We start from the raw sequence: 23,230 nt of genomic DNA, 5'->3' as shown, positions 1-23,230 counted from the left end.
TACATATTTCACTTTGCACTTTGGCACCCAATTTGGGGTCTACATAACTTGCAACTTGTGACACGTTTCATATTTGGGGCCCAGCCCTATGAAATGCTTAACCACACATTTCATTTGGGCCCATCCCTATAAACATAAATTAGTTAACCACACGTTACATTTAGGTGTGTGTTTCACACATTTCATGTGGAGGAATACATAATGTGTTGTGTGTGAACATTTATGGGTCCACGTGTTAGGAAATGGTCCTATCATAATACAACGTATGGTTATTGGGCCCAACCCATTACAAATGAACAATACATAACTAATTCACATGCCACATAGTAAGAATGGGTCCAACCCTATTACTTAAGTTGAATTCTAACGTTGCCTTCGGCAATCAGAATTCAACTTTTATTTTTCTACCTAGTTACAAAAACCAACACTCCCTCTTAACTAGGGAGGAAAATAAATACATAATCAGAATCTTTCAACCAGATTACATGATTAGAGCCCAGCCCTAAGTAATACATACAATATGCAATTTGAACACAAGTTTACACAATATGGACCTTTCCATAAAATTCCTCTTGCAATGCCTGCAAAGGATGAATCCAAAACTTCATAGCTTCACACATTCCTGGGACCTGCATATATCATCAGAATTCAATGATCTTTCATCATGCACATCCACAAATGAAGAAAGAGACCTTTCCTTATGCATTCCTGCAAGAATGAATACTTAGATATATACATAAACATACAACATGAATCAGGCACAACCACAGAGGATACAATAAGCTTCTCCATTGAGAAGAACGACCTGCCATACTGCAAAGGGTGAACTCACCTTGCACTCCGCAGAGGGTGAGAAAGAACTACCAACTTGCACTCCGCCGAGGGTGGATGATACACCCAGTGTATCATAGAATAAAACAAGAACATTCGTTAGTTTCAACATAAAATATGATAGAAGAAAGGAAATAACTTTGCTATAATCAAGTAGAGATCATACATTAGACATTCTATTTAATCCATCATTTAGAGCTGAAACACAAAGTTTAGAAAACCAACAATAAGATTTACTGAAATAAGGTATTTTGACAGTATCATGAGACTCCCTCTAAAACCTTATCTAGATGATAAATCCACAACAAATTTCGTGACTTAAATTTGGAACCAATCCTAAATCTAAAATAGAATTTATCAAATTTTTATCATTAATAAGGAGAAAGTTTGAGTAGACTTTCAAATCTAGATCCGATGGCACAAGCTGAAGTGGGCCTTCTTGGATCATGCTTGTAAACCTGATAATTTTCCTTCTAGAACAGTTGTAAGGATTAGTTTCCAATACATCATTACTGAAATCAAACAACAAGATCAGAAGTTTTAACTTAAGGATGGATCAACAAACCAATAGATCAAAAGAGAAAATCTTCACGATTGTGGGGATTTGATACTGTAGATAGGAAATGTGGAAATCATCAAAGCAAATCAATATTAGCCTAGTTCAATCACGAAAACTAAAATGCAGTGATAACAATCCTAAAAACATTCAATGAAAACATGAAGACAAGACATTCAAAATGAAAACTAAGCAAACCAAATGCAGATGTCTCCTTCATGTGGCTCCACTGTCCTTCTTTCTCCTTCAAATAGCTTTGTTTTGTGGATCTCACCTTCAAGTGCATGAGTATAATGTGAAAGCAAGATGACAGAATAAGGGTACTAGAAGCGTGATTGATTCGACCAGGGCTTTGATTGAAGAAATTCATCCAATTTATAGACAAATTGGAGAAAAGACAAGATTAGCATGAAGAGATTTGAAAGGAAATTTCAAATCAAGAATGACAATTATGACAAATTATGACAAATTGACACTTTCTATGCAAGATTGATTGATTGACAATTATGACAAATTGCTATGTCAAAATTGATTGATTGTCAATTATGACAAATTATGACAAATTGCTACATCATTCCCACGAAATTAGGGGAAATATAGGAGAAAATTGAAAATTAGATGAATTAGAAATTAGGAAATTAGAAAATTAGGAATTAGGAGAAATTAGAAAATGAGGAAATTAGGAATTAAGTGAATTAATTAACAATTTTTCATTTATTAATTTAATTCACAAAAGAGGGAGGAATTAGTTAGCCAATTAAATGAACATTTAATTGTGACAAGAAGACTTAGGATAAATAAATAAATTATTTAACCTAGAGGGGGAAATGACAAACAAGGTTAAATGACTAAATCATGAAACCCTAGAAGATGAATTAGAAATGCAAGGATGACAATTAGGTCTTGTCAAAAGATAATTGATATCGATTCGATTTGATCATGATTCTGACTGAAAAAGGACCAATGCTAATAAGAGATTTGATTGATAAATGCGCCAATTGACGAGGAACAATGACTAATTGATCCAAATTGACATGATTGAAAAGGACGAAGATCGATGACAAATTGATCGCAAGACAACAAGATTGAAAATGACAACGATCAATAACAAATCGATCGCAAGACGACAAGATTGATGACAATTTGATCAAAGGACGAGGATTGATGACGAATCGATCGCAAGATGACAAGATTGAAAATGACAACGATCAATGATAAATCGATCGCAAGACGACAAGATTGATGACAATTTGATCAAAGGACAAGGATTGATGACGAATCGATCGCAAGATGACAAGATTGAAAAGAGGACAAAACCCTAATTAGGATTGACGATGTCCAAAATGATGACAAATTAACACGCACATTGATGCGACAGGATAAGATCGATCAAAATCATGACTGAAGATTGTTATCAACAAGACCAAATTCGAAAGCGAGACAAATGAGGAATGCAGAAGAAGGACTCGATGCTCGCAAATGATAAAGACCAAGTACACAACATAGAAGAAATGTTAATGCGACGCAAGAACCCTAAAATAAGGCAATGCGTCAATGTTAAAATACGACTCCGCAAGCGTTGACCAGTTTTAGACGTCTACAGATACTTCATTTATGTTTGCATCTTCTTGCTCGTCCTGAGTGTCACAGTCCCTTGCAAAGTGGCCAAGCTTGTTGCATCGAAAGCATTGGATGTGAGATAAGTCTCTTGGTCTCTTCCTTGAATGAGGGATAGAAGAGCTGGAATCTCTATTTTGATGAATACTAAGAGGGGGGGATGAATTAGTATGCCAAAAACCTTAGCACTTAAACACTTTGCAAGACTAGCTGTAAACGGGTAAAACAGTTTAATAGACAAACTAGTTAACAAACATGCAAACCAAATAGCTAATAATGCATTTACCCACAGTAGCACAAACACCATAACACAAGATATTTTGACGTGGAAAATCAAATGGAAAAAACCATGGTGAGATGGGACTCACAAGTCACTATCTGCAGAATAGGAACCAGACCGGTTAAGGTCTTACAATGTTCTTTACCAGAGCAGATCCTATTAGGAATCTCAATCTCTGTTAGGAGACAAGTCCTATTAAAGACTACCTTGCTAGAGGATTTTAGATCCACAAGTGTGAACCACCTTGTTAGAGGATTTACAAGAGGCTTTTGGGCCTACCCGGTTAAGGGCTACAGACTTGTCAAAGATGTGAGTCATCTACAAGTGTTTGATCTAGCTAATAGCACTAACTGCTCAGTTAGATCCTTGATAGCTCGTTCTTAATGCATTATTGCATTACTTCAGTCTTCTACACATTCATAATCTCTCCAACTCCTTAACCACCTTAAACCCTAGCCGCAATGTCAACTATCGCAACAACAACCTAAAACCCTAGACATGATGTCCTTATAAAGGAAACTGATTTCATGTCGGTCCAATAGGATTACATCACAATTTCCTAGGTTCAATGAACCTGGACATACTAGGTAATACATCACAAAAAGCATCGCTACAGTGTCGGCACCGTCAAACAATCAGTGGGTGGTAACTCATCACAAAGTACTACCGGTTCATACAAAATGTCGGTTGCTGGTTTGACAAAAATGAAGATTGGTAGAAATGTGTTATGCTGCTTTAATCCCTCGTACCGCTTGAGGTCAACATGCCGCTTCAGACCGGGAAACACATTCTGCAAAACATCAATAGTCTAAAGACTATAATACAACATACCGGTTGGAACAAATACCGGTTGTGCTTTACCATATACATATAAAGAGGATCTCAATGCAAGTGTGTGTCCATCAATGAAAATCACAACATAAACATCAATAATGCCAACAATCTCCCCCTTTGGCATTGATGGCAACACTTAGGAAAATAAAATTTTGACATCTAAGTGTTTTACAACAAAATCACACCATTAGCAAAATTGTTCCCCCTAAGCATATACACTATCCCTTTGACAATATAGTGTATAACAATTTTGCATAAAAAGCATAAAAATTGAGATATACAGAGCATATAATCAAAATTTGATTGCCAGATACTTCTCTCAATAGAATTCTTCTCCCCATTTGCCAATAATGACAAAGTACAGCTGAACAACCCTGTTTTCATTTGATATTAAAAATAATAAAAGTTTATGACAACAAGGAATGATACTTGTCAAAAACAGATTTAAAATCCTGCAAGAATTGTTTCATTGACAGAGATCAGGACTCAAGTAGGGAGGTGGCTACTTCTTGCTCTGTCTGCATCTGGGAGACCTGTTCTTCCATAGCATCAATTGTGCTCATTTCCTGTGTAACAGTTAAGGCATCCAGGTTCAGATAGCACTTCTGAAGAATTTGCAATCATGGGAGTAGAACCAGTTGAAGCTCCTGCAAATCTCTGGACTGAGTGCTGATTTCTTGCTCCATTTTCGCTGACTGGATATGAAACCGATGAACGGTTTACCCATAAGTTGTGAAGGAATCATAAGGCGGCTTGAATGTGCTCAAGTAGGACTACAAGTCCTGTTCAAGTTTTTGCTTCTGAGCTAGCACATCATCATAGAACAAATGGGGTTGACAGATTTTGCTGAGTGGCATATTCCCCTCATCTAAAGCGTCCCTTATATCCATTTGTTCTTTCTTCAGTTCAGTCCGGAGCTCATTCAACTTTTTCACCAGAGCTATATTAAGAGCCTTTTGATGGTCCTTCTTGACATTAGCCTCTGCTGCCTCTTCAAGGCTTTGCACCTGATCATCTACTACTGTGCATAGGAGCTTTAGTCTAGCTAGTGATGAATCGATGTTTGGAAGATTTGTACCGGGTATCAAACCGGTAAGCGTATCCATAGCTTCTTGGATTACATCCTGCTCCTTCTTCCATCGAATGATTTCAAGGCGCTCTTGAGCTACCTTGATACTCTGCATTAGCTCCGTTTCACTTGCAGACTGGAGATCTATAGGACTGGAGAGGTCAGCCGGTTTGGCTTGACTCCCGGTTGCCTTCGGAGTCTCCATCTGGGTGCTCTTCGCCGCTTCTCCTGCCTTGTCCTCTTCCGCTTTCTTCTTCTCCGCTTCTCTCCTCTTCTCTGCTTCCTTGTCCTCCTCAGCCTTTTTCTTTTCTGCTTCCTACTTCTTCTCATGTTCCTTATCTTCTTTTTCCTTCTTCTTCTTTTCATTTTCTAGCTTCTTTTTCTCCTCTTCGTCCTTCTTCTGCTTCTCCTCTTCATTTTTCTTCTTCTTCTCCTCTTCATCTTTCTTCTTTTTCTCCTCTTCATCTTTCTTCTTCTTCTCTTCTTCATCTTTCTTCTTCTTTTCCTCTTCATCTTTTTTCTTTTTCTCTTCTTCCTTCTTCTTCTGCTTCTCTTCTTCATCCTTTTTCCTCTTCTCTTCTTCTTCCTTTTTCGCTTCTCTTCTTCATCCTTCTTCCTCTTCTCTTCTTCTTCCTTTTTCCTCTGCTCGGCCTCTTTCTTTGCCGCTTCCTGTCTGTCCTCAGCTTTCTTCTCCTGTTCAACCTGTTGCTCTTGACCTGTTGCCTCAGATGGTATCTCCTGGGTAACATCTTCTCCATCCAGGGCATCGACATCAATAGTGTCGACCGGTTCATCAACCAAATTTCCTTCATCATCAAATGCTTCATCCGGTTTGGATATAACCGGTTCTTTCTCAGCTTGTCGGTTGGCTTCAGCCAATCGATGCATCTTCAGAGCGTCTAGGGCACAAGTGTGTGTATCCTTGAGCACTTCCTTACCTTTTCCTTCCAGTAACAGGAGTCTTCTTCTTCTCATGAAGAAAAGACCTTTGTATTTGTTCATTACATCGAACAATTCCGAATTTGATACATCAGGAAAGTGTTTAGCAAAAACTTTTTCTCTCATTTCCTGTTCCTGCTCTATGGCAATGCGCCATTTATTGTCTAAGGATTTATACAAAGAATCCAATGTTTTAGATCTAATTTCTGAAGGGGATCGGTCATTAATACATAAATATTGAATTATTTCTTTTTCCACAGCCTCCTTTTCATCATGATTGAAATCATCAAAATAATCAATTAAATCATTCAATACTTTTCTCCTAATGTTTTTGATAGTTCGTTGACAATGTGTCAAAGGTTTGTAAGAGGAGATATCAATATTTACCGGTGCAGATGATGTCGGTTCATCCTTTGTCTTCCTCTTTGCTTGACGTGTTTTCTTTGGCTTTTCCTCAGACAAGGTTTCTTCTGAGCCTGAAGAGGTGTTCCTTGTCTTCCTCTTTCTCTGGAACACTTTAGCCGATGCAGCTTCCAGTTTCTTCTTGGCTGGTGACCGCTTGGTCACTTTTGGAGTTCCAGTAGTAACCGATGTGGATGCTGTTGGCACTGCCTTTGCCTTCTTCTTTGCCGGTTCCTTTTCTTTCATTGTTGGTGGTTCCTCAACCGGTGTTATCCTCTCTAGGTAGGTGTCGGTTCTCTTCGCCTTAGGATCAAGCGGTGAGGCAATAAGGGTAGAGGCATACCCTTCCAACATATTGTACATCACCTCATAGCCCATTGGCTCCACTTCTTCCTGTCTAGGCTCAACGGCCTCCATTATGCATTTATCTACTTGGATGGTGAAGCAGATATCGTCTTCATATTTCTTGACGATGTCTCCTGATATCCTCACTCTTTGGCTCATCTTCCTTCTGAACTCATCAAAATACTTGTTCAGAATATCAGGGTAACCAGTTCCAAGTGCTTCAATGCTTTCCTTGATTTGCTTGGTTACCGGTTGATCACCAGACCACTGAATGTCTCCTACTCCTGGGAAGTAGCCTTGGAAATAGAAGAACAACCCTACCAGTAGTTGTCCAAACTTGAACCTAAGTGTATTATCCTGTTTGATCGCCTTTAGATTGAACAGGAGTTGTCTCTACATACCGGTGCACAGATCAAATGATGCATCCTCCTTTATCATCCGGCAAGCGACATTTACCGCTGCAGCAGATACAGAGTTAATCCTGCTGGCTGAGAATGTCTGGTATCCAATCACCATACACGCATACTTCACCAGATCATCCTTGATAGGATTTACTGTCATGCCTCGTGAGTCACTCGTTGAACCGGTGAGCTTGGTCATTTCAGTTTTGCTTACCGTTCTTAGGGCTGGCACTTCCCTTGTGTTGTAGAATCCGGTGACTGCATGAATTGCCTGCGGCGTGATATCATGTGTTCTTTCCAGGTACATCTTATCACCATGGACTCTGCTCAGAATGATCCTTATGTGATCCTCTGTAAAATCTTCCAAGAAGTAGACAGCATTGTGGAGCTTTTTCTTCTCCAAAATATTAAATTTCGGTTTGATCTTCTTATCTTTGCCACAAAATAAACCTAATTGGGTGTGGATAGCTAGAGACCCTAGGTCTTCTATTTTGCAGTCTATGTAGTCAGAGATTCCCTCTTCTACTATCACACCAACCGGAACTTGTGATAGGGCATTATACTTGGACTTTCGTTGAAACCTTAAGAACTCGAGAAATACCTTTTGAAACACGCGAAATTAGGGCTTGTAGATTCTCTTTTACTTCACACTCTATCAGTTGTTGAATCACCGCTTTGTGTTCTCCACTTGACCGTTTCCAGTTTGAATTTGAATCTCCTTCGCGGTTTCTCAATTTCTCCAAATCTTTACTCAAATCGCCTTTTCGTCGCTCTGCTCTTTGAAAAACTTTTCTTCGCTCGAAAACTGATAATGAGAAATGATTTCAAAAATGCTTTTAAACATAGTCCTCGCCTACCATCATTAATGCTCCTCCATTAGGGCATAAACCCTAATTTTGCCTTTTTACTGTTTCCGATCTTCTGCCAAACGACAGGTATAACATATCGGTTAAGGTCTTTTACCAGTGAAAACCAGGGGTTCGAAACATTTTGCCGTTTGCTCCCCCTAAGCTTTTTTGAAGCTTAGTTTGCCGATTCTGTGATTTCCACACTAGGTGCAGAAACCGGTTCCTCTTGTAACACCGCTGGTTTTTTCTTCTAGGTTTTGTTCATATCTGCTTGAACAGTGTCAACATCAATGTCTCCTTCCGGAGTGACCGGTATATCATCAAATATGCTCTTTCTTGATCTACAAAATCTAGCAATGTGACCCGGTTTGTTGCAGTGATAGCAGACCAATCCAGGTGCTCTCCACGGTCCATTGTCCATGTTTCCATTCTTCCTTCTGCATGTTGCAGTAGTATGACCATGACCATGACAGATCATACAATTTGCTCTCCATCCAATTGTCGCTTGATAACCACCGCTTCTTGGCTGATGATTGAAGGCATTAAACCGGTTGTGATTCCGGTTCACAAAAGCTTCAGGACCAACTCTTTGGGTCCTCTGAGGATATCTTCCAGTGTTATTCATAATAGACCTGCACTCAGATGCTCTATGCCCATACTTGTTGCATGCATAACAGTTACCATCAAATCTATAGGGTCTAGGCTTATCATTTAGGAAATAAGGAAAATTGTTGTAAGCCTTACTCCTACACACATTAGCAGTATGTCCTTCTTTAAGACAGTTGAAACAAACAGGTTTAAACTTTTGCTTACCTTTATCCTTTGATGTCGATTGTTTCTTTGATGCTCCAGCATTTGTACCAGAGGTCTCACCTTCCTCATGACCAGAATAACCAAGTCCATTGGTATTCTTGACTGGTTTGGCAGATTCAAGCTTTTGCTCTAGCTTGACAGTACTTTTGCTGAACTTAGCAAGTATTTCCTTTGACTCAGAGAGTTCCTTGGAAATAGCAGCATTTGTTTCCAACAGGTTTTCATTCTCAGAGATGGCAGTGTTCAGTTCTCCTTGCATGTCTTCCTTTTCCACCTTGCTTGCATGGAGTTGAGCATTTAGGGCACTCATCTCTTGTTTCAACTTGGAGATCTCAAAATCTCTTTCTTTCACTAGGTCTTCAGCTTTTCTCCGGTTCTCAAGCTCTTGACACATCCGGATAGTAAGTCCTTCCAACTCCTTTCTCAGGTTGGAGTTTGATTCATTTAGCTTATTTACTTCTGCAATTAGGGCTTCCATATCTGCTTCATCTGCAGAACTATTTTCAGATAGCTCCATCAGCTTTTCTGCATGTTCTCTCCTTTTTGCTTGAGATGCCTTGTATTTGACCATAAGATCATCATAGGCTTGCTCAGACTGAGTGAGTCGTTGAGTAAGTTCCCTCAAGTTGTATTCCCCCATATCTCTTTCCAAGTGGTTAAACTTATAGAAAGGTAGGCTCTGATACCAATTGATGAATACTAAGAGGGGGGGTGAATTAGTATACCAAAAACCTTAGCACTTAAACACTTTGCAAGACTAGCAGTAAACCGGTAAAACAATTTAACAGACAAACTAGTTAAAAAACATGCAAACCAAATAGCTAATAATGCATTTAGCCACAATAGCACAAACACCATAACACAAGGTATTTTGACGTGGAAACCCAAATGGGAAAAACCACGGTGAGATGGGACTCACAAGTCACTATCTGCAGAATAGGAACCAGACTAGTTAAGGTCAGACCGGTTAAGGTCTTACAGTGTTCTTTACCAGAACAGATCCTATTAGGAATCTCAATCTCTGTTAGGAGACAAGTCCTATTAAAGACTACCTTGCTAGAGGATTTTAGATCCACAGGTGTGAACCACCTTGTTAGAGGATTTACAAGAGGCTTTTGGGCCTACCCGGTTAAGGGCTACAGACTTGTCAAAGATGTGAATAATCAACAAGTGTTTGATCTAGCTAATAGCACTGACTGCTTGGTTAGATCCTTGATAGCTCGTTCTTAATGCACTATTGCATTACTTCAGTCTTCTACACATTCATAATCTCTCCAACTCCTTAACCACCTTAAACCCTAGCCGCAATGTCAACTATCGCAACAACAATAACAACAACAACAACCTAAAACCCTAGACATGATGTCCTTATAAAGGAAACTGATTTCATGTCGGTCCAATAGGATTACATCACAATTTCCTAGGTTCAATGAACCTGGACATACTAGGTAATACGTCACAAAAAGTATCGCTACAGTGTCGGCACCGTCAAACAATCGGTGGGTGGTAACTCATCACAAAGTACTACCGGTTCATACAAAATGTCGGTTGTCGGTTTGACAAAAATGAAGACTGGTAGAAATGTGTTATGCCGCTTTAATCCCTCGTACCGCTTGAGGTCAACATGCCGCTTCAGACTGGGAAACACATTCTGCAAAACATCAATAGTCTAAAGACTATAATACAACATACCGGTTGGAACAAATACCGGTTGTGCTTTACCATATACAGATAAAGAGGATCTCAATGCAAGTGTGTGTCCATCAATGACAATCACAACATAAACATCAAAAATGCCAACATATTTCACTTGAGATCAATCTTCTTCCAATGGATGTCTTCCTTCTTAGCCAAGAGGACATGTTGCTCATCATAAGAGTTCTTAATTTTTCCTTTCGCAGCCAATTGAGACTATTCTTGAATGCAATCTCCCATTAATTGATCAAACTTAGGAAGCTCAACTCTAGCACCGATTCCTTGAACAAACGGTTCCCAAGGGGGAGGAAAACCATTTAGGGCAGTCATAGATAAGTCATTGTCTTCAACGCTCTTCCCAACGGTAGCAAGTTGATCTCTTAGCTCAGAGATTCTCATGAAGTAAGCAGCAACAGGTTCTTCTTTCTCTAATTTGATGTACGAGAGTTGATTCCTTAAAGCAAGTATGTAGCTGGTATTGTTGACTTCGTACATCTTTTCCAATGTGGTGAACATCTCCCTAGTGGTCTTCTTCATGGAGATGGATGGCACCAAGTGATTTTCGACAGAGTATTATTATCCTTTGAGCTTGGAAGTCCTTCTTCTTCCAATCTTCTTTCTCACTTTCATCCTCAGGTTCCTTAGCATTCTTGCCAACATATTCAGCAAGATCATTCAATGCCATCATTATCCTGACCTTCCAAGAAGAGTAATTTGTGTGACCTTCCAACCTATCTTCAGTCTTGATATAAGAAGCCATGAGGACTAAACCTTTGAACAACAGGTTAGATAGGAGCACAAAGCTGATCACAACCTCTATACGAACCTAGAGCTCTAATACCATATTGATTTTAGGTAATCAGATGTTAATCTAGTTACTTAAGTTATAAACAGATTGAGAATAAGCATAAATAACAATAAGAACACACAACACAAGACACAAGTACCCTGGGAAAACCTCCCTCTTGGAGGAAAAACCTAGCATGAAAGATTCAGATCAAATTCTTAATTATGAGCATATTACATGAATTACATTACTTATCTGATTTGGTTTCCAATCTAGGGTAGACTGAACCTAGCATATGCAGATGTAGTGTGTCTTCAGGGAGAGCAAAATATCGTCGTCAATTGAAGAGGGAGATCACTGAAGTATAGCGCATCACCTTGCCCAACAAGTTGTCCAATGGATTCACTCTCTAAGATGCCTAATTCACTAATTGTTCTTGCATAAGCCTGATTGCACTTGATTAGGACATTTGTTGTGTAGAATGAATCTTGTTTATATACAAGATTCATGTTCAAGTCTTCTAAGTCAGCCTTGACTAATTTCCTTTATTTTACATATTTCACTTTGCACTTTGGCGCCCAATTTGGGGCCTACATAACTTGCAACTTGTGACACATTTCTTGTTTAGGGCCCAACCCTATGAAATGCTTAGCCACACGTTTCATTTGGGCCCAACCCTATTAACATAAATTTCTTAACCACATGTTACATTTAGGTGTGTGTTTCACACATTTCATGTGGAGGAATACATAATGTGTTGCGTGTGAACATTTATGGGTCCACACGTTAGGAAATGGTCATGTCATAATACAACGTATGGTTATTGGGCCCAACCGATTACAAATGAACAATACATAACTAATTCACACGCCACATAGTAAGAATGGGTCCAGCCCTATTACTTAAGTTGAATTCTAATGTTGCCTTCGGCAATCAAAATTCAACTTTTATTTTTCTACCTAGTTACAAAAACAACACATACATCTGCAACTAAAGATATAGCAATTTCGGAGCAATACGGAGCACAAACCAAAATACCAAATAACACGAACAACTGAATATCCAACCAAAATACTGGACCTCATAAACCAATCAAAACATCATGCACACCTCTACAAATGGGAATGAACCATTTACAGACAACATAACAGAAACCCTTTAACCTGCATAAGCTCAAGCTAAACCAACTCATTCAATCTGACTGCAACACTGGAATACATATAAGAATATGTTGACACTAATGACAACACATCAACCAATGTCCAACAAGATGTACTAGTCACAAAGTGGGCTGGTAGCTTAATGGTGGAGCACCCCAACAACAAATTGGTGGTCCTAGGTTTAATTCCTAGTTAGTATATTTTTTAGGAGGCATTTTAATTCTTTAAGTTTGAGAACACAAACTCAAGTCTTTATCAAGTCAATTTGCTGGTTCTTGAAAATTCTAAAACTATAGACAACAAGAAGCTATAACTCAAACAAAATCTTTTGAAAAATATTAAAGATTTTATCAAGTAAATGGGGCACCACAAGCAAGTTGCCCAATGTGCAACATAAATAGTGGTTTTACCACTACTCCTACAGACTAAGGGGAGATGTCATACTATTGTACCTAATCTTAGGTGTAGTAATATAATATTTTTATATTATATTTCCTAAATACAAGAAGCTAAACAATCAATTAGAAGATGAATTGAATAGTCATTTCCTATTGATAAATATGTACATTGTATCACATTTTGAGCATTGAATATCTTGTTTTTGATTAAAGAAAAAATAGGTTTTGAAGGGACCTGAAATCCTTTACAAAAGGAGATCAGTTTGGACTTAACAAGACATTAAGCCAAAACAGACCACAACAACAAAACAACCCCATAGAAAACATTTTCAATATTACAACGATGGGGTAGAGACAAAGCCAGTCAGGAAATAAAACTCCCAAAAACAAAGACATGGGTTTTAATAAAAGGCTCCCACAACCTAAAACAAAACCAAAGAAAGACCAGAAAAAATCCAACCAGGGCTCCCCCAAACTAAAACCATCAAGATTTACACTTAGCACTACTCTTGCAGGAGTGGAGAGTCATATCAAAAGAGGGTTTTGAAAGCTTAGCTTTCTTACCCTTAATAGTAATCCAACCCTCCTCCACCTGTGTTGCTTTGTTATGCCAAGCCAGCGAAAGTCCACCATCAATCTGAGAAAGAGAACTAGCAAAAAGAGTGTTCACCATATTAGGGGAATCAATAGCATTCCTCCCTACATCAGAAGAGACACCGAGATTGATAGCCAGAATGCCATCACAAGACACAACAGCCTGAGGCCCAATCCCTCTTGCATTTGGGGAATCACCATGTACAACTTGCTCAGCATCAATGTTCCCTCCCTTTGAGACATCCAAAGAAGATGTTGCATCAACGTTCCCACCATTTGTGGTCTTCAGTGGGGATGCCACAACACCCTGTGAATCCAACGCAACCACCTAAGAAAAACTTCTAGGTTGCTCAGATTTTTCTCAACTGTATAGTGTTGTTCAGAAGCCCCTTTCCACCACGAAGCCAACATAGTCTTTTTCTCTAATCTGCATTGTGCAACCACATGACTTGTTTTAAAACATCTTCTACACCGAAAAGGTATCCCCCCATAGTCCAAAGATTGAACCCAACAACCCTTAGAAGATTTGAGCACAATCTCAACAAGTAACCCTTTTGAGAAATCCATTTCAACTAGAATACATGCAAAGGTGGAGTGAAGAATATCAGAAGATTCATCATCCACCATCAAAAAATCACCAAGGGCTTCACCCACTTCCTCCAAAAGAGGATCACCCCAAAGATGAAGGGGAAGATTAGGCAACCGAACCCAAATCGAGATCTTGTTAAACATTTTAGAAGAGGGATTGAAATCCGAGTGCCAAGGTTTAATCATCAACATGAATTTGTCCTCCCAACTAAAATAATGATCACATAATATTATATTTTTGTCCTAAGCATTGTCAAACTTTGCTATGAAAAACCCTTTTGCCATGGGATAAATATGAACTTTACAAGTAATGAGTGGCTCCCACTATTTTGAGATCCAGGCATGCAGCTAAGGGAGGCTAGGCCAAAAACCTCTAATCCGATAGATAACTCCTTGAGTGGAAAAAATAGAAACATTGTAATCTATTTCCTCTTCCGTCTCCGCTTTCAGTTGAATGGAGATGGCATTAAAAACTGGAATAAACCCTCTGTCAACATTTTGTCTTTTCAACCCTTGCCGAAATCGTGCCTTTGAAACCTTATATAGTCCACCAAAGCCAGCAATGGCAGGCCCCGTCACACTCGCACCAACCCTAGCGGCAGAATCAACCCTAGCAATGGAATAATCAACCGCCAAATTCAACGATATCCTAGCATCTGCCGCAGATTGCAACCCAACAGTCGTAGACGACAACTCCGTAGAGGGAATCGCATGGTCTCCAACCACAGAGGTCAACGCAGCGTGGGCAACAGTCGCAGAGGGCATCACAAAGCTCAATTCCATACTAACAATTTGTCTAGCCCTTAAATGGTGTAATTCATACATAAACAAGAATCTTAAATATCTTGTTTCTTGTCTAATTTCCATTCATATTGTGTTTACATTCTCAACATTTGATAGTTTCTAAGACAAACAAATCCAAAAACAATAACTATCATCTCTATGGATTGTGGAAATCTAATAGCATTAACATTCTATCTACATGACATATCAAAAATAAAAATGAAATTCAATTATGTAGCTTTGATAGGGAAAAAACTCAAACAAAAAACTTAGATAAAAACAAATATTTTATATCAATTTTGTCATTTCATATAATGTCAAATATAGTGCATAGAGACTAGAAATTTAAAAATAAACACCATATTAAAAAATTTCAATTATTAAAAAATACAAACTGAAATTTGAAAACAATTATTTTACTTTTACCAAAAAAAAAAAAAAAAAGGTTTATATTAAAAATATATGGTTGGTCCTAAAATAATATGCAAGTGCTACCATAATTCAACACCGCCTACCATTTTAAAGGTAATCCAATGTTTTGTACTGAACCCTCATATCAATAAATTAAAAAGAAAAACCCTCATCAGTGTTTAAAATTTTTAAAAATTTTAATTAAAGATTAATCGTTTCAAATTGAATTGAAGAATTAGAAAGCCCTAGCCCTAACCCTGAACTAAAATTCTCAAATCTTCTCACGCTTCAATTTTTCTTCCAATCTAAAATATGAGACAATAAAAGGAAAGATCTAAATAAAATAATTTCGAACTACTTCTTGACAAACTTGGGGAAAAATTAGGTAATGGCACAGCATATGAGGCCGATGGTGAGTACTCGGGGTTATTTATGACTTCGGGGAGTGGAATACTTCTGCGGATTTGAAAGCCTATGCTATGATCAACATATCAATGCCAAAATACTGGATGCCCACTTATAACAATTTGGATGTACAAAACTTGCCTTGGTAGAACAACTTGTGTAATAAGCAGCATCAACAAGGACGAAACCAATTTCCTCAAGAATTATTGAAGAGAAACGTCTCTTCTGTGGATGCATAAGAGATCAACAGATAACTTTAAAATTCCTCCAAACTGAAGTAAGCCCAATACATTGAAATTAGAAGAGAATAATTATATGAGAACAACAAAAACTGCTTTGTATCAGTTTTTTCCATAGGCATATACATTGATGTTGGTATCATTTTCCAAAAGTATGCATTGCCTCTCTTAGTCCAAATCTCTTCTATGTTACATCGATGTTATATGTCAATTAAACTTGTCCCAGATATAAATATCTGTATGCTAAATGCTGGTCATATTTGTTTCCATCTTTAAAATAGTTCCCGTGATTCCAATTCACCTTCTGTGCAAATGAATGAGGGAGTAATTTGAATGCGGGCAACAAGTGTAGGCAGTTCGGGATACGGATGCCAGTCACTACAGGTCTTGTCTAATAGGATAACACCCATACCACCAATCAGTCGACTGCATGCTAGAATTGCATGTTCCTATACCAAATTGGCTATCCCCACTGCTCAACCACCACTAAACTGAATGCCCTGCTTTAACAAAACACTGGGAAATAGGGTGATGAAGATTCTACATGATTCCTATAGACTGACATATGTTAAAGTTGAGAAATTTGAAGGAATACTGTTAAAGGTGTTTTGCACCAGACCTTAAAAACTTTCATCCTTGCATATCAATTCAGTAGCAAAGCCCAAAGAAGTGCCTAGCCATATATAAATGTTTGGTCCTATAATCTATTGCATGACTGCATATGTGTGTTTCAGACCTAAAGCACTAATGAGATTGGGCAATGCCTAAAATCGGTGCATTTAAACACTTCTTATTGTCTCCTCCATTTCAATGCAACTTTACCTTACATTGATTTTTCAACGGTTACAATAATTTCAAGGATTTGCTTCGTTCCTTTTGCTGTTCTGTTTCTTTTCCAGTTCTGAAATACATCCACGGAACTCTTTAATTGTAATTTGGCACTTTGGGAATGATTTTAGGGAAGCAATTCAACAGTCATACACATTTACGGACTGTACACTGTTCCTGAAGGGATAATGACAACACCAGATGAATGAAGCTAAAACCTTGATCTCGCGTTGTCACAAAGCTCATGTATATTATGAATTAGATAGATAATTGATTTCAACTGTCCTTTTTGCATTTGTTGTCTTCTTCAATTTTTAAAACCCAACTACTATATGCTTTGGACTTTCGGTATTCCTGAGAATAATTTAAGATTTAGGCAAGCTCTTCCACGATTGACCATAGTGCCAGTCACATTTACAGAATAAACTTAATCACTAAACTGATAACAGAAGTTTTACGACAACGCAAACCTGAGTTTCCAGCTTCTTTCACTCGGTATCACCAATAATCTATGCAAGAATAGGATACAATATCAATCTAATGGAAAAAACTGCCATCTGTTTGGATTCTTTAATTCAACTGATTTGGAAACCAATTTGATTGTAGAGGAGTCACCACATTCTCTGAAGTTCTTCACTATCTGTATAGTTGCTCTAGGGGTTTTGTCTTTAAATCTAAATGCAACAGCTAGCTTTTGCTGTGGTGAAGAAGAATTTTTTTTCTTTGCTCCACAAACATCAATAGTCAAAATCTTATATTGGGGACAGACACTGATGCGTCTTCCCGGGCATAATCTCTCTAACGCTCCCAAGTTTTTGGCATTCCCAACTCTGATCTATCCCCCTACGAGGAAAGCATGTGTTTTTTTGTCGACCACAATCCAACTACATCCAGGTTTCTTTTTGACTTTCTTATCTTTCATCATTTTTTGCACCCTTTCCATGTCAACCCATCTGCCAACTTCTGCATAGATGTTGAATAGTATGACAAAAGTTGCGGGATTTTGCGGATCCAACTCAAAAAGCTCTTTTGCTGCCCATTCAGCTAGCTCGATATTGGTATGGATTTTACACGCACTAAGCAAAGACCCCCACATATCAGCATCAGGTTTGATTGCCATTTTGTTAATCAAGATTTGTGCCTCATCCAAGCGCCCCGCACGGCCAAGAAGGTCTATCATGCAGCCATAGTGTTCCATTGTAGGAGTAATATGATAAATTTGACTCATACTATTGAAACATTGCCATCCATGATCTACTAGACCAGAATGGCAGCATGCAGATAAGACACCAATAAAGGTAACATGGTTTGGATTAATGCCAGACAATTGCATATTTTCAAATAGTTCTAGGGCCTCCTTGGCACATCCATGCATTGCACAACCTACGATAATTGCAGACCATGAGACAGCATCTCGTTGAAGCATTTTATCAAACATCTTGTGTGCATCCTCTATGCTCCCACATTTTGCATACATACCTACAAGAGTATTTCCTACAAGGACATCAATCTCAAACCCATTTTTAATTAAAACTCCATGGACCTCTTTTCCCTCTTCTAGAGATGCAAAAGTGCAACAAGCTGGGAGAACAACAACAAAAGTATCCGAGTCCGGTTTCACTTCTGCTAGCTGCATCTGTCTAAAGAGCTCCAAGGCCTCCTCACCATGCCCATTCTGTGCATATCCTGAAATCATGGCATTCCACGAGATCACATTACAATCGGGCATCGACTGAAACAACTGCAAAGCCTCTTCGATTAGGCCATTGTTTGCATATCCCGTAATCAACGAATTCCATGTCTTCACATTCCGTTCAGGCATTATTTCAAAGAGTCTGAAAGCCTTATCAATGAATCCATTCTGTGCATACCCTGCAATCATAGTATTCCATGAAACAATATTCCGTTGGGGTATGGCCTCAAACAGTGCATAAGCCTTCTCAACATCTCCTGCCTGTAAATAACCTGCAATCATTGTATTCCACGAAAACACGTCCCTCTCAGGCATTACCCCAAACAATTTTATTGCCTCTTCAACAAGTCCATTCTGCACATATCCTGCAAGCATTGCATTCCACGATACTACATCTCGAAGAGGCATTTTGTCAAACATTTGCCGAGCAACCTCAATTTGACCACACTTCCCGTACATATCCACAAGCCCGTTCCCCACAAACACATTAGAATCAAATCCAAGCCTAACAACCTCACCATGGATCTCCTTCAACACTTCAATATTTTGACATGCCGGCAAAACACTGGCAAAAGTAAACTGATTGGGTTGAATACCTTCTCCTCCTTGCATTCGATATAGCAGTGTCAAGGCCTCGTCACATAACCCATGCCTCGCATAAGCTGCAATCATGACAGTCCATGACACCACATTTCTCTTGGGCATTCCATCAAACACCCTCCGAGCCTCTTCAAGATCGCCCCATTTGGCATAAATGCTCACAAGCTTATTCTCCAGCGATATGTCTTGGCACTGAAATTGTGTTTCAATCATGTGGGCATGAACTAATTTACTATCTGCAAGGGATTTAGTTTTAAGGCACTCCTGCAGAAGATAATCATAAGTAGATGAGCAACCCCTAGAGCCTCTTTCATCCATAGCCAGCAAAATGTGCATGGCTTCTTTCAATCGTCCTTGCTTGCAGAGTTTTCTTACTAAGAATTCATCTCCATTTCTAAATGCAGTACAGTCTAGTTTGAGAGTTTTTGTTGAAGACAAGGTATTGCATTGGATTCTAGAATAAAGACTTAGCAGCAGCGACACTGTATTATTTTTATTAGTTTTTATTATGAATGTTATTGCCATATTTATAATTTTACGAGTGCCAAGCTGATTTGATAATTTGGAAAGCAGGCAAATTTGCATTATAAACATACCTGTGGTAATGGTGGGTACCTTCCAATTCTGCATTGTTTAGAGTGGCATAACTTACCGTACCCCTACAAGCCACATTGAAATACATAATTCCCAGACAATTCTCCCACAGCTTCTTGCACCTACCACATTGTTCTGTGAGCAATTTTGTTTAGTAGAGGTTTTATGCGAATCAAACATTCTTGGAAAAACAACTTGAAGTAATTCAACCATCTCTCGAAATAGAATTTGAATTCATTTGAAGTTGTCAGATTTGAGGCTTCCCTACTATTGTGGGATTTTTCGAAAGTAGAATTTTTGAAAAAAAAAAATTATAGTGAATTAATGTAAGAATACTTAAATAAAATTAGGCAATCAAAAGGTTTATTGAGAAAATATCAACACTCTAATATAATTAAAAATGGGTTTGGGGTAGGGAAAAAATTTTGAAGTCATCATAGATAATGAGAGGGTCATTGAGAAAATAAAAGAAGCTATCAATAGTTCACTATAATTTAAAATGGGTCTGGGATAAGAAGAAAAGGATTGCAAAGTTACCATACAAATCATCTCTCTTATTACCAAATTGTTGTCTTAAACTCAAAACTTGAACAAACATTGAAATTGCTAAGTGAAGAACATTTTTTTCTCATTTAGCTATAGGATTTGAAAATTGCATGCACTATATGACAATTTTATACTAATTAGATGTGTTATCATGTTGAAAGTACAAAGCTTGTTCTTTGATTTGCTAGCAGTGCTTCATAACCTTAGCATTTGTCTTGCATACTACTTGAAGTTGCTTAAATAGAAAAGCGACCTAAAGGAATGTGTTATTGTAAATCTTTAGAGTGCCAATTTTTAATGATAATTGTTAGAAGATACAACAACACGTCTATTTTTTCATCTATATTTTAAATTGAGTTATCTAATAGAATCAACAACCACATTATTATGAGTACAAAGATTGAAAATGGCTTCTTTCCAACTCAAATCATGATTAAAATTTGCAAACAAAAATTCTCAAGACATCAAACTTGTTTTTTGGCAAATAAGCAATTTGAGAACATTTATTTCATGCTCTTAGCACATTGGCAAAATGGGTAGTTGGTTGGTTGAGCAATGATACATTTCAATCTATCCTTAACATGTAGCTTGTAACATAGTATTTTCCAAGCCAATAATTGAGTATCAAAATCAACTTTAGAATTTCAAATTTGATAACTCATTTTAGTCCAAAGGTTGGATCTAAATTTGCACTTCCATTTATAATTTATACAAGGAGTAAAGGGCTAGCTAGGAAGGATATGAATACACACCAACTTAAAGGAAGATAATTGAAATCTGAAAACAACCATCGCCAATGCTTGAAAAAGTTGCATTCGCTTGGAGTACATAACTTCATAGAATGACCAAGAGGGACTAATTCTTACACAAAAATTAGAAATTGTAAATTTATTGTTCATCCCATAATTTTATTTGATATTCTCCCATGAGGCCCAATCAAACATATTAAATCCCAAATATCCTTAAATTGTTGAACCCCACTTTGACCAAATAAAGTACATGTCTTGGAAAGCAAATAGTCAGTGGTTGATCTTATGATAGATGATGAGTTTGTTCCACCAAATAGATGGTGAAGCAAAACTGAAGCCATGTTGCAAGGAAGAGTCATTCCTTTTAATTAAAAATTACAAACATTTTTCCAAGTTTTACATATAGACTGAGGTTCTAACTATTAAAAAAAACAAGACACGAGCAATTTATCTAGCCAATTAACATCTTGTCACTTCTTCTTAACTGAAGCCTCCATGGTTCAATGACATACTAAAATTTTCATGGCTCATCTCCCCTAGTAGTTTTGATAATCCATTTAGCAACAAAACATATCCCTTGAGTTTTGGGATCTATAAGCCAAGACGACCTTTAGATCTTGGTTGAATACAATGAGACCAAGAAGAGGAAACGGAACCAACATTACCATCCCACTTGGAACAAATAAATTTTAATTATTTTATTTAATTCTTCATAGCCTCGTTTGGAAGGCACCCAATAAGATGAGTAATACATGTGAGTAGCAATGAGAAATTTATTAGCAACTTGAACCTTGCCAACTAAGGATAAAAATTTAATTATACATCACTTAAGCTTACATAGGGAACTACATAGGAGTTGTTGGAGCATTTCTACTTAAGGTGGACAAGTATCATGTTACCATTTTCACTTTATGTGGTGTCTCCATCTTTAGTGCCTTTATCACATTATCGTATCCACCTTTTGTGGTTGCACTTTTTCACCTTTTGTGGTGTTATCACACTATCACTTTTCCACATTAGGTGGTGTGATAGATTTTCACTTTTTGTTTCATGTCACAATCTTATGCACTCTTATGTTCTCACTTTGGCTATATGACCAAGGAGTCTCGTATGTAATACTCATTAATAATCTGGTTGATCATATTGTATTGCATTATTGGTAGGAATACAATTTATTCTTGTCATATATTATTTTTCTCTTGTTGTTGTGCTTTCCATTTGGTCTCTAGATCTTGGGTAGCTACCTTCATAGCCAATTCTTACATGGTATCAAATCTTTTAGAGTGTCATTGGTTTTCCATTTGACAAAATTTTGGTGCAATTTGGGGTTTTGCATTTTTTGGCTTTCTATTTTAGGTCAAAATTGGAGCTTGTTGGGTTAGATATGAGGTTTCCATTGGATTGAAGAGGTTCAAAAAAGTCAGAATCGCATTTTGTTTCATCTAAATCTGACGTCGAAGGCCAAATCTACAGTTGTTTGAGGGTGAAAGGAGGTTACCATATTCGATATGCACCTGCAATTTTGGAGCACTTTGGGGCAAAATCCACTCCGCCATCGTACTCCAAAGGCCCAAGAACCCCAAGATCACCTATAAAATCATCCAAATCAGAGCAGGGCACCTCAAAATGAAAAAAATCTCCCTTTTCTTGTCTTGTGAACGTTAACAATATGGTATGATTTTTTTTTCCTTTCAAATTATTAAATTGTTTTAGAATAAAAAATAAAAAAATGAATTTAAATATTTTTCATTTGTTTTGTTTTTTTATTGTAACAAAAGAATTATTTGTAAGGCTCTCAAGCCACCTATGTACTGCAAGCACTTGCGGCCACATGGCGACCCCGCAAGGGGTTTTTTCAATTTTTTTAAATGTTATTTTTTTGTGTTTTTGTAAATAAAAAACATTTGTTTTAAATAAATTTTTAATATGTTTTTTAAAGTTTTTAATAAAACTTTAAAATAAAAAATGTTTAAAAAATACTTTTTTAATAAAGTTTTTCTTTAATATGTTATATTAAATAAAATTTTATTAATTTGCTAATAATAAATATTTTTAATTAAAATATATATTCTTTATTTTAATAATAAAGTTTTTTGAATCTAAAAATTTGAAATAAATAAATAAAAATTTCTTTTCTAATTTTTTTTTCTTTTTTTTTTAATTAGCCTTTGTAAGAATTTGTCAAGTATACCCAAGATCTAGAGCACAATGAATAGCACCAAGAG

At 37.4% G+C, this 23,230-nt stretch overlaps 1 protein-coding gene across 2 annotated transcripts; it reads right to left on the bottom strand.

Moving 5' to 3' along the window:
* Positions 1–15,756: 15,756 nt before the first annotated feature.
* On the bottom strand, positions 15,757–19,926 carry LOC131043488 (pentatricopeptide repeat-containing protein At4g02750). Of its 2 annotated transcripts, XM_057976695.2 has the most exons (2): positions 19,713–19,926; positions 15,758–19,380 (listed from the first exon to the last, which is right to left on the bottom strand). In XM_057976695.2, exon 2 carries the CDS (start codon positions 19,327–19,329, stop codon positions 17,659–17,661), a length of 1,671 nt encoding a protein of 556 aa, XP_057832678.2. In that variant the 5' UTR covers positions 19,330–19,380; positions 19,713–19,926; the 3' UTR covers positions 15,758–17,658. The 2 variants fall into 2 exon arrangements, with proteins under 2 accessions (XP_057832677.2, XP_057832678.2); XM_057976694.2 differs by having other exon boundaries at positions 15,757–19,926.
* Positions 19,927–23,230: the final 3,304 nt, after the last annotated feature.

Source organism: Cryptomeria japonica, chromosome 11, assembly GCF_030272615.1.
Source record: "Cryptomeria japonica chromosome 11, Sugi_1.0, whole genome shotgun sequence".
NCBI classification, from domain to species: Eukaryota; Viridiplantae; Streptophyta; class Pinopsida; order Cupressales; family Cupressaceae; genus Cryptomeria; species Cryptomeria japonica.
The sequence above is the reverse complement of the archived record's forward strand: the minus strand, read 5'-3'. Positions and strand labels throughout refer to the sequence as shown.

What these genes read in the sequence shown, in the direction of transcription:
- LOC131043488 (XM_057976694.2), bottom strand. Translation starts at nt 19,746, where the DNA reads ATGCAGAATTGGAAGGTACCCACCATTACCACAGGTATGTTTATAATG.